Raw genomic sequence first — 12,648 nt, 5'->3', positions numbered from 1 at the left:
TCCAACGCGTGAAAATTTAAATACTACATTTGCCGTAAAGGAAATAGTGCTCCGGACTATGTGCTCTTTGAGCTTCAAAGAAAGACAAAAAGTGATTCAGAAAAAAGTGTGTATGGAAGCTCATTGTATATTGCAAAGCACCCACCGTCATTCTCACTGCTTGGCGCTTGATCAGCTTTGGATAAGGTAACATGGTACTCTGGTACACGAAGTCGATCATCGTCTAAGTGCAAATTGTCGCCGGACCACCTGTACTCCAGGATGTGTTTAGGATATGCATCTGTAACAGAATGAGTAGACAGCAAAAGCAAGAGGGGGGTGTAAACTGATGGCTGTAGTTTATCTCCTGGAACGTGCGACCAGCAACCCATGCGGTATGGCAGTAACTAAATGCTTGAAGGGGCCGTAGTTTCAGTATGGTAACGCCGCGTCTTGCTTGTCTAAGAAACGAAAACGTGGTTGAGAAGTCTTCCCGCGCCTTTCGTGATATGGCAACAACTTTACTTAATTGCCCCTATTTATCTCCGCCATGTTTAACGACAAGAAGTACAGATCATTATTTCAAAATTTATAACTACTGCACCTGGTACAGACTGCGAACTATTTGTAGATAAGGTGTCAACTGATTCTCATCAATTGTGGCACATATAGCGTTCGGATCTTTTCATAGTCGTTCAAGAAAGGTAAAAGAAAGATGGGGAGCTTAACCAGATAATATCTCCGGTTGGCTACCATGTACCGAGGCAGGAGGAAAGGGATGCGATATTTAACAGAAAAAGAGTACGAAAAGAAAAGAGAAAAACACGCTCACACAATACACAACTGCTTTTGTCGGCGCTACCACACAGTTTGCGAAAGTGTTACATGGTGTTACACAGTGTCAACGTCCCACTAATACAGTCTACGCCACACAGTGCGCAATCACTACTTGCCACACAGTGCCGTGTCATTTAAGAAGAGCTGCAGTTTCGCCGGGTAGACGAAGCATCGATTGCGATAACAAATTAGCAGGCAGCTATGCGAAGTACGAAAAGTAGCTTTATCGGACGTATAAACATGGAAACATTCGCTAAGTGAATTAACCGGTATGATGTGAGCACACGCAAACATACATGAACACATCACACTCGATTAGTGCGGGCACACGCTGTCAAAACACTGGTGTGAGCAAGCACGGCAGCAGCAGCGAGCGAAGTGACCTTCGGGCGGCCCATCGCTTCAGCGCAAGAGCAGCGTGTAGCAGCGCAAGATAGCATGTACAAGAGCACTAGATGCATAATAGACTGCACAGAGGTGCATATGTAGCGCCCTAAGAAGCTGTATGCTCGTGCCCAGACATACAGCCAGTACAAAGGTGGAAACACTGCAATATTTCTAGTAGCCATAGCACCCACAGGCTTCATTATGTTTGTATCGAAAGTATATGGTGGGCGGGCTTCTGATCGGTTTATCGTGCAGGATTCAGGATTTTGTGATTACCTCGAAAACTGTGATGAAGTAATGGCAGATCGAGGCTTCACCTTGAATGAGGAGATGAAAGCAAAATGTGTTCGCCTAAATATGCCCGCTTTTACACAAGGAAGGAACAGGCTTGAAGAAGTGGAGGTGACGAGGACAAGGCGAATTGCTTCGTTAAGAATACATGTCGAAAGAGCAATTAATCGCATTAAGACATTTAGAATACTAAAGCACAGTGTCCCAATTCATCACAAGAAACTTGTAAATGAGATTGTTGCAGTTTGTGCAGGACTTTGCAATTTGAAGTCACCCCTGATTCGCAGTGATGTCACAGTTCAAGAAAGTACCCCATGAGCACAAGTAAATGGCCACAGGCTCGCTGAAAAACACTGAATTTATTCGTAATTCCGACATACAAACTGGCAAGTGGCCGGGAAAGCTTGCAATGTCATGTTTGTACTGCAGTCCTCTATTTGGAGTTATATGCATAGGTGAAAAAAATCAGCTTAATCGCAGAATCTGTGGTACTTCTGCTCAGAGGAGCAGCTGTGTCAAGTGCATTGCTTGCTAGCTATGACTTAGTTGTAGGTGCAGGATTGGTCTTGCAACACTTGCTCTAAAAGAAGGCTGTGTCAATTTTGTGTTATTGTGTATGGTAAGCTTTTTTATTTTTGCAAGTGATTTCACTTCAAAATCTGAGACTTGCATTACATTTTTATTAATGTTCATGGAGAGCCTGGTAGACTTGCGAGAGATTTCACGTGAGCTCCGAGATTTATTCTAAATATGCCAGAAAAAAACCTGCATGATACTATTTTTGCCAGTTGTCCATCATGTGTATTGACATTTTTTGTGCTTATTTTTATAGTTGTGTTGTGGTACTAAGTGCAATTTGCCAGTGTACACGTAAGGTCATCTCACACAAGTGCTCATGGGATTTGGAAGATCATTCTATTATGTTCTTATATATGTTCACAAAGAAGAGCCTGATAACCTTTTTTTTCTTGTTGAGAGTGATTTCACTCTGAAGTCCAAGATTTACTCTGGTAGATTCAGTCAGAGGTATGCCAGGAGGAAAGCATGCAAGATGTATTTGCCAGTTGTCCTTAATGTGTAGTAGCATTTTTAATATATATGATTAGACCTTTGTTGTAATCAGTACAATTTTCCAGTGTACATTTAAGGTCATATCGCACAAGCGCTCATGTGATTTGGAAGGTTATTGCATGACGTTCTCATAAATGTTCACAAAGAGGAGCCAAGGCGAGTCACCACTGTGTAGCTTCTTGTTTTCTATGAAACAAAATTTTAGCACTAGTTTGGATAGTGCATCTCACTGTCTTGAAAAGTAAAGGCTGGAAACCATTTTTTTATTGACTCAACATAAATGATGGGTATTTGTGTTCCAAAGGTGACATCTGTGGACATATTTATTTTTCTCTCTCCAGAAATTGTACATATGTGTTGTTACACCTCCTGCTTTGAATGCATTGGCAACAGCTGCAACACCAGCAGCACGGATATATGGTCCCCACAATCAATCCTTGCTGGACTTTGTAAACACTTAGTGTGCACATGTAAGATGCGTCACTTGTTTTATGCCTCAGGGCAAAGTTCCAAATTAAAATAAACGAACTATTACACAATATGTCTTGCTGGTGTTTTTCTGAGCTGTAGAACTCTAGCTTATAAAATATTTACAATAAAAAAACAATATGCTACAAATTAACCACTTTTGCCATACTGTCATGAAGTAGCAGTACGTAGAAACATGTTGTATGCTTCAAGTGCTGTCTACCTTTGAGTGAGAGAGTCGTCTACCAAGGCTGGAAGGTACAAAGAAAAGTAAAAGTTGCGCACTCTTGCAAGGCTGGAGCTTAAGTATGCTGGGTCATAGTTCACATTAACCAGGACAGTTCGCCTGCTTGTCCACACATAAAAAAGGCAATGTTTCCTTTGGCAACAGTACATAGTGAATTGTACTTGACTGTAGTAGCCACCCCTGCCTGATTTAGAAAGAAAATATCCATCATCTCCCTTCCTTACATCATATTTTCCGCTGTCCAACAAAGAGGAGCAGTCTTCTGTGTAAGGGCACTTAATTTCAAGAATGGAGTCTACGCCAACAAGTTCATCTGGGCTTGCAGATAGGTACGGTTCAGTTCGCGACACCACAGTTCCTAGTCTTGCCACTTTCAGGCCAGTTTCTTGCTCAAACGCCTCCCTGGCTAGAGTTTCACACTGTGTACCATGCATAGTTGCCTTGTTACCTCTGAAGCTAGGCCTCAGTAGGGAAGCAAGTGCTTTATCTGGCAAAGTTTGCTTGCGCTTAGGTATCTTTGACGTGACTGAGGCTGTTATTCTGACCTTTCTACTGCCTTCCCACACACTGCCACGTTGCTCCACTGTTCCTTTGGCCAGTCTAACCTGTGCATCTAGAGGTATGTCTACATACTTTTTATAGAAATCGGTACAGCACTGGCAGTTGTCAGGTCCAGCACCACTATGAAAGCCATGAGACGGGACACTACGGGGTGCAAGTATTTCATCTCTAGTTTCTACAGCTGGTACATTTAGCGTTAAGTTTAAAATTGTGCCCGGTACTGATGCAAGACCTTTCAAAGGAACTGTATCAAAGCTTTTCACAAGCGAATTATGGTCCCTAAACTTCTAAAACTGAGGATCATGTCGCCTCGGGGCAGGTTTCCCAGTCTGTATTCGCCTTCCTAACCTGAAGTCTATGTCTTGTATTTCTCCTGGAACTACATTCTTCTTTGTGCCACGGTTCCATTCAGCACTCTTGTCTGTGCATGCCGTGCCAGTCAAACCAAGTCTGACGGCAAACTCCATCTTCCAGAGTAGAGCTCCTGAAAAAAATGTGTTCCAATTCATACTTCATAAGAGAAACTCCTTTAAAACTTTTGCGCTACTGAGACTTATCAAAATACAAGTTACCTTTAGTTATTAGAGACATTGTACCATCATCTTCGACTGGACGTGGCTTACACGTCCAGTCGAAGATGATGTCGGTATCTGTACCGTATAGGGCGTACCACTAACCCCTACAGTAATAACTGTGGCAACTTAGAGACAATGGAGCACATATTATTTGAATGCCCTGCGTAACACGACGAGAGACAATTTTTTGAGCAACAAATGAACATGATTTGCCATGAACCGCTAACATTACCCAGCATCTTAGGTCCAATGCCCAGCCCTTCAAAGCAGCAGCGGGTTTTGGATTTATTGCTCAAATACCTGTCAGAAATTGGTTTAATAGGAAAGCTTTAAAGAATCACCATTTCACATAGAAAAGCCTCCATTTACCCGCCATTTCACCTGTAAATATTAGTATCCGGTCCACTTGCCCATTTAATATATATCTTTATTCTCTTTTTTTCCCACCCTCCTCTGGAATATTTTAATCCCATTCCCCTTCCCTATACAGAGTAGCATGCCAGCGGTTGTATACGCGCCGGCAAAAATCTGTTTTTCTAATAGTTTCTCTCTCTCACTTTTAGTTCACTTTGCATTTAGGCAAATGGTAGATGGTCGCATTTAAGTGCATAATTCACGCAGCAAAACTGCATGGCTTTGTAATGCATAGGTTGGTAGCATGTAAAATAATTAGCATACCAATGTGGCTGCAAGCATGCGCTGCACCTGCCATGCAAGAGCAGTCCGCTGTGATGACACTTCCACTGGGCTGAAGGCAGACCCAAGCTTTATGCGGGGGCGCACTTAACGCCTGAGACCTTTCGACTTCTCCTTTGACAAAAATGGAGTTTGTGGCCATGTCTTTGTGCACAAGCAAGCAGCCTACCTTGCCACTTTCAACATAGTTGTAGGCTTCAGTGCTTTTGATGGCATTCACTTCTTCAAGGTCACAACCTTTTGTCTTCAAAAGGTAGTAAATGATATTGTGTTCCTGCACAGGAGGCCAGAGCTTCATGTCTTCGATCCAGTCTTTGATTTCATGAAATTCAGGCGGATACAAGGCACCTGCACAGAATACATAGGATTGACACAAACTGTACTCAAGCCAATGTCCTTTACCTCGCAGACGCAGTTATAAAATCTTAAAGCGCTAGTTCTAACAATGGCTAAATTATTAGTCTATGCTCGCATAGCACAACTTGTAATCATGAGGAATGGTGGGATTCTGCACATTAGCAGCACCAGATTGGCTAACAGTAGCGCAATTTAAATTTTAAGGCATTGCTGTCACAGGATTAGGATGTCACAGGTAGCTTCTGAAAGGGATTGATCAACGATACACCTTTATTGGAACTCTAAATCGCAGGTGATGCTCGGCAACTGCATGCTTTCAGAACATTTTAACTCAAAGTGGACCAATAAAAAAGGCTTTTGAAAAGTCACGGAGTGCACAAAACGAAAAGACCGGCACGAGCAAAGATACTGTTCCAGGGGAGTAGGCCCTCTCTCTACAACGGCCCCTACTGCTCCCTCGGGAAAATCAGCGATGCTGCTTTGGAGGTAGAGCGCTGGAAAGCGCGAGAATGGTATAATCCGGCATGACTGATACAGCACGAGCGCCGCAGGCGCAAGAAACTGTCCGATGTCGGAAAGCGTACGCACAGGCAAAATTTTGTCGCGGGATGCATGTTGAAAAGTAGACTTTCATAAAGCCTTATCGTGCAACCTTTAATAATATATGGCACCAACACAGTGCCGTATATTCATTCACAGGTTACGTGCTAAAAATGCGGAGATGTTACAGCTCACACGTGTTCTAGCATATAGCGCGCGGTTTGTAGAAACTTAATAGTGTACTTACCCGATGTATTCGCTTCTGCAGTCTGCACAGCACTCAGTGTGGCCATTGCAGACTTGCATGAGGTCTTGAAGTTTGATTGAATCGAGACAGCGAAAATTACAGGTTGGAAAAAACGCGAAACACGCCTTCCGCCCAGCTAAAAAGCGCAAGTTTCGCTTTTGCGCCGGGTCGCATCTCCCGGCGTGGCAGCCCAGGCCTGCTACTTCGCGGCGCTTGGGATAGATGGCGCGACCGGCGCTCATCAATATGGCGGCGCGCTTTGAATTCGCGGTGTTCTGGTGTATAGTAACTGTACCCCACGGAGGAAGGAAACTAAGGAGAGGCCCTACCCCCTCCGCGCGCTAGGAGAAAAGTGTGGCGGAAATGACGTAGTAGGTTCTAATTTTTTTGCTGCTTTTTTATTTTTTCTGTTGTATGGCCACGCCTTTTGGGCCACAATGGCGGCGTTGTTATTGTTTATGAGCGCTCACACGTGTTGCTCTGGTAGGTTTCGGGCCGTGGCAAAGGCGCTGAGTGGGCGGGTTTGCGTTAGTCACCGTGTCTTGTTGCGCTGTGTTACCTGCACCGTGCTCTGCCAGATGTTGCGCGAGCGCGCGCGCTCCGCGCGCGACACCACCCGCAGCGCGGCGTGGTTTCGCGAAAGATGTAAACAAGCGAGGAGGGTGGCCCAAAAGGCGGAGCATCGCCATGAGCAACGCCAAATTCCGGCTTCACTTTTGCTTCACAAAGAGTGACGTCAGGGCCTCTCCTTAGTTATCTTCCTCCGTGCTGTACCCGAACTGGTAGCAGACGACAGGCGCGAGTCCGTGCCCTGACGTCACGCGAGCGGCGCTCGCAGCGCCCCTGTAGTTCGTTCTCGGGGCTAATAGGCGCGCGAGATTGCGCCGCGATCGTCAGTACCCCTTGCGCCCTGTCGCGAAGTGCGCAGTTGCTGCCGAAACAACACACCGCCTCCCGCCCCCCTGCGACCTTTGGCGCAACGTTTGCTCTCCATTTTCTTCCTTCGCACGCGCCATACTGAGCCGCGACCGTCGGCTCCCCTCGCATGTTTTCACTCGCACGTACAACATACGACGCGTGGCGACGGTGTTATCGCCCTTGAACTTTATACAGAACGTCACGACGACGGCAGAAATGCGCCTTGCGTTTGAATATAATTCCTATCCCAATAACACAGCCGTGCCTTCATAGCGGCTCACGCTGACGTTCGCGCAGGGTAGTTTCAAAAAAATGTCGTTATTTGTGAGTGGGCGCTTGTCCAGTTTGTCTAGCGTGGCTGAGAGGGCTGCTCTTCGCTGTTTGAAACAATGGCGCTCGCTAAGAAATTGCGCGATCATTTCGGTGCACCCGAAGAATTCACAAACAGGACGATTGGCCATAACACGCATACGAAAATGCTACTTCAAACTGTAGACGGACAGTAATGGTGCACTCACGTCGTGGAAGGTCGGACGGAATACGGAGCTGTAAATTAGAGTCCACGCTATGAATGCGTGCGCTTGTGAAGACCGATGAATTCCATTGAACCGATGCTAGGTAACTCGCAAGCGTGGAAAGTATTTCACTGCGTCGGCTCTCGAAAGATGAATGGCAGCGCAGTTGACCACGTCATGCAAACCTCTGTAATTGAAGCCTGCTTTTCACTAACCCATTCTTGAGTAATCTAATAAAATATCGTGGCAGAACGCATCTTAACGATGACTGTCCACGGTAATATAAATAGCAATCGAGAAATTCAGTCGCAGATCATAATCCTGAAGTCACGTTTATTCGGCACATGTAGTGGTAGTGAGACTTTCGTTGCTTCGGCCATATCCCACATGCACCGATAACAAAGTGTGAGCCACTTTGTTATGTCACCCGCTTACCTACGCAACCAATAAATAATGAGATATCGATAAATTATGACGATTATGTACCGACGACGACATGGGCACAAAAAGATGAGGATAGCGTGACGACAATGGTATGACGATGGCCGCATGATGACGCGGTAAGAACAACGATAGCGCGACTAAGACAGTAAAACGTAGATGGTATGGGAATAAATGCGTCAAAAATCCCGCCGTGGTTGCTTAGCGGCTATGGTGTTCGGTTGCGAAGCACGCGGTCGCGGGATCCAATCCCGGCCACGGCGGCCGCAGTTTGATCGGGGCGATAACACCCGTGCGCTTACATTTAAAAAAATTAAATTATGGGGTTTTATGTGCCAAAACCACTTCCTGATTATGAGGCACGCCGTAGTGGAGGACTCCGGAAATTTCGACCACCTGGGGATCTTTAACGTGCACCTAAATCTAAGTACACGGGTGTTTTCGCATTTCGCCCCCATCGAAATGCGGCCGCCGTGGCCGGGATTCGATCCCGCGACCTCGTGCTCAGCAGCCCAACACCATAGCCACTGAGCAACCACGGCGGGTCGCTTGCATTTAGGTGCGCCTTTTAGTGCACTTTTCGTCATTCATACGTCATGGCTCTCTTGCGAAAATACAACTTCGTTCGTAATTATTTTGCTCTGATGCAGCAGATGTAAAATAGATTTCAAGTTGCTTATCCTGTACAAATCAACGTTTGCTAAAGGTATCTGTAGAGCACAAGAAAGTTTCAATCCTAGTATTGAATACTCACAACTCCGTATGGTCACGGTGCATGTCTGGGTGTCCATAGGGAAGTAACGAAAATTCATCAAGCAGGCGATAGTGGCGTTCAACCTGTTAAAAAGAAGCAGTGCTTACACGTATACTACGACTGTAGTGCCTTGCGTCGGCGCCATAATTATTCTGGCGTGTAACTCAAGTTTCAATACCCGTTTTACTTACACCTTCAAAACATTTATTATCACGAAAGGTCATAAAAACTGACGAGTTTGTGAAGCACTTTTTTCAGTGCAAGTCAGCTTAAAGCCCCTTAAATGCATCGACAAATAAAAGCCCAAACTTATTTTGTTGATATGGGCATTTCTGGTACCGCACTGCAGAAAGAGCCCTTTATCTTCAACTTACGCTTCCATAAGTTTCTGCACTTGCAAGTGTAGCTTCGAAGCAGGCCTTGCAAGCACTTATACCGTACTTGTGGTGAAATAAATGGACTGCGTGAAATTCAAGACAATGACGTAGTAAGCAGGGGCGTAGCAAGCGCGGGGGTGAGGGATCGTATGGGGGGGCTCGAGCCTCCTCCTCCTCCCCCTTCCCGAAATTTTTGGTGCTGTCATGCACCGCCGACCAAAACAACCCTCGGCGCCGGAAATCATTCTGGATTTTGTCTAGAATGTATTTTTCATGCTCGAAAAGCCATTTCGGTGCGAAGATTGTGAACTCGGGCTGGATTTTGTGGCAACGCAGATGCACCTGGAGTCACATAACGCAAAGAGCCCCATCTAAGCGCAAACTTTCAAGGGCGTTTTGATGGCGAGCGGGCTCCTCGCGGTATCTCGCGGAGGACGCAGAATATACGGAGCGCATGGATTTTAATTCCGAAACTTTATAGGCATAAATATCCCATAAACTTTTGATACGAACGGTGCACTAACCTTTCTAAAGTCGTGCTTTAGATCTTCAATTCCGCATCTTTGAGGGTTTAATGTTCTTATAAGCATTTGACGCCAAAGTTTCATTGACTTTTCTAAAGTCGTGCATCGGACCATAAAGGAGACAAGCCAAATCAACACACGATCAAACAAGTAGTTGATTTGTGCCGTCATGTCACAGAAAAGAATATAATTTTTTTCACCTGCGCCAGAGCATCCATGTCAAGATACCAAAGCCAGCAAAGGTATATACTTTCGTATTTTTTTCTACTTTGACTTTAATTCGCGAGGACTTCTTGTTATCGCTACCTGCAGGCTGCCAGAGCCAGCCAGAGGTCATGCGTTTTTTGCGCGCTGCCCTGACCACTGCGTGTCGCACTTCGGTGCACGGTGGTTTTTCTCTGGCCGACTGGATTTTGGCCTCACATAGCTTTGGACCCTTTCTGGCTAGCGCACGAGAAAAATAAACAATGGTCGTTCGATAGTGGCTCAGTTTTGTGTGCGTAACTAGAGTGTACATGGACTATGGTCGAGTGGGACGAACGGCGCTCTCCCGCTGAGCGCCGCATGTGGAAAAAGTTTCTGAGGGCGCTGCGAGCAAACTGGATTGAGCCACAGACGCGCTTCGCGGCAGATTCAACGTAGTTTCTCTGCGGGCGTTGAGACCGATTGCGAGCATACGATCTTACAATGGTGCTTTATTTCAACTGCAAATTTAGAGTAACACTTTTTTGCTACGTATACATATTTCACGCATGGGTTATACAACATGGCGTCTTCAATTTTGCTGTCGTTGTCAGGTGCGTCGTCTGCTAGCGAGCGCCCGTTCGTTGCGCGCACGCTGGCGCAGACCTAGTTTTTCTCGCAGAAAGCCTGTGCAGCAAAATTATTTATAGTTTTACTTGCTCTGGTGCGCCCGCGACTCTTGCCCGCCGCCACGATTTGTAGTTTAAGCCATGCAAACCTGCTATTTTTAACATTGTTTTCTAAAAGTAACGCGTAATTTTAGCCACAGAAGCCACCTATATGCAACAGGAAGCTACGAAAGAAAATTTTATTCATATCGTGCCATTTTACGCGCTCTTGTTGGTGAAATATCGATAAGGGACACTGATCAAAGAAAACGATATTATAGTGAAACACACCAGGTTTATTGAGTGCGTGGCGCGAAGAGATGCAGATGACCAATGCACTTGTAGGTAAATATAAGGGTACATAGACATATATATGAAAGGCATACATGTAAGAGAACTGTCACCAAGTATTCTAAATTCACTGACTGAAAAAGTGAAAACTGCGGACCGGAATAAGCGTGTTTCTTCTTAAAGCGGCACCAGCCCCAGGTGAACCAATCGACTTTCCAAGAAAAGGAATCAGGGTAATTATTGGATGCTAATATGAACAATAGTTATTGCCTATGCCCTCAGACTAAATCGAGGGGACCGGGAAGTCTTTACTAATGTAATCTCCGTTTGTTGTCTGGCAATCTCCTTCAACGTGCCAGTTGGCGAAATGAAGTAAAAACATATTGTCTCATCAAATGCTACTTGCTATTCGGCAGATCGTATTCGGCTTCAGAATTCACTATTAAAAATTATCGAATAGCCGTTTCCTTTCGAATGCAATGCATAAAAGCACTTTCGAAGTCTCGAAAGCGAGGGGCCGATGCAAGTGAGGACTCCTATTCCGAATGATTGCGCTGCTGCAGAGCCGTGGCTGTTTCGCAGACGCGCACCAGTTCCCGAAAGAATTAACGCACAGGTGCTTATCGATTCTGCTGAACAAGTTCATAGCTGTCATTCAATATACACGCCCCGTTTTGGGGCGTTTATTCAGGTAAGGAAAGCATCTTTTTTTTTTCGACAGCCTCACCATATCTGCAACCCATTAAAACTGGCTGCGCAATGTGGTACCATAGTTATCTTCTTCAACGAACACAGCAGATCTAGAAATATCTCTACGTGTATGTGAGCCATGCCGTTCGTTTAACTGCTTCATTATTGTCCTTGTGATAGTGCACCGGATAACTGAAAGCAGCCGTTTATAATACAGAAGCTGCTTAGTTGAGCGGACTTATAGCTGGGAACAGCATTAAATTTAGGTATAAAATATAAGATAAGCGGAACATGTTTTTTTTTCAGAAATCCGACTGGAGAATAAGTTATTTTGTTTACACCCCTAAAGAAAGGCGACCAAAGCAGATATTTTCTTTTTTTGTAATTTATTAATTAAAAAAATTTCGGACTTTTACGTCTGACGATATGATTATAAAGCACCCCGTTCAGTGCTCATCACCTAGGGTTCTTTAGCGTGCACATAAACAGGAGTACGCGAGTGCTTTCCCATTTCGTTCCCATCAAATTCCGCGACCTGGTTTAAACCCGTGAATCGAGTTTAGCAGCGCAACGTCATACGCACTATGTATGTAATTAGGATACCGCACCGGCTTTTTTTTCTTTGTTGTTGTTAAGCATGAACAGAACAAAAACTTTAACACGACTTATGGGCCAAAGATTAGCATATATAATGGCTACCTACAACTCTTTTCGGCGCTCGAGGTCCGACCGCAATAAAAGAACCCGTACCAATTGCTCCACATTTTGTTACGCGATGAAGAGGGAAGCGTGAATGAGATCTTGCACTGCAGCTTTTTTTTCTTCTTCAATAAGAATACTTTCCGTAAACCTGAGTACAGGGCGCTGGATAGGGCAGACATGTTTTATTTGTTTGAAACGGCAAGCAGGAAGCTTACATATGTTTTTCCGTCTGCGTTTCGCAAGACCTACTGATGGAACATTGTATGCGCAGAAATACACACGAAAGATACACGCTGCTTGAAGATCAAGAAAAATATTTGTTCTCCGAA

At 45.0% G+C, this 12,648-nt stretch overlaps 1 protein-coding gene across 1 annotated transcript in view; it reads right to left on the bottom strand.

The window, feature by feature from the left end:
- Positions 1-63: 63 nt before the first annotated feature.
- LOC129387517 (gamma-aminobutyric acid receptor subunit beta-3-like) overlaps positions 64-12,648 on the bottom strand; it is an 85,576-nt gene continuing 72,991 nt past the window's right edge. The window contains exons 4-5 of the mRNA XM_055076492.2: positions 8,885-8,967; positions 64-280 (exon numbers count right to left, since the gene is read on the bottom strand). Coding sequence (XP_054932467.1) covers positions 75-280; positions 8,885-8,967 — 289 coding nt within the window. The 3' untranslated portion in view covers positions 64-74. The remainder of the gene's footprint in view (positions 281-8,884; positions 8,968-12,648) is intronic.

Source organism: Dermacentor andersoni, chromosome 2 (genome assembly GCF_023375885.2).
Source record: "Dermacentor andersoni chromosome 2, qqDerAnde1_hic_scaffold, whole genome shotgun sequence".
NCBI lineage: Eukaryota > Metazoa > Arthropoda > Arachnida > Ixodida > Ixodidae > Dermacentor > Dermacentor andersoni.
The sequence above is the reverse complement of the archived record's forward strand: the minus strand, read 5'-3'. Positions and strand labels throughout refer to the sequence as shown.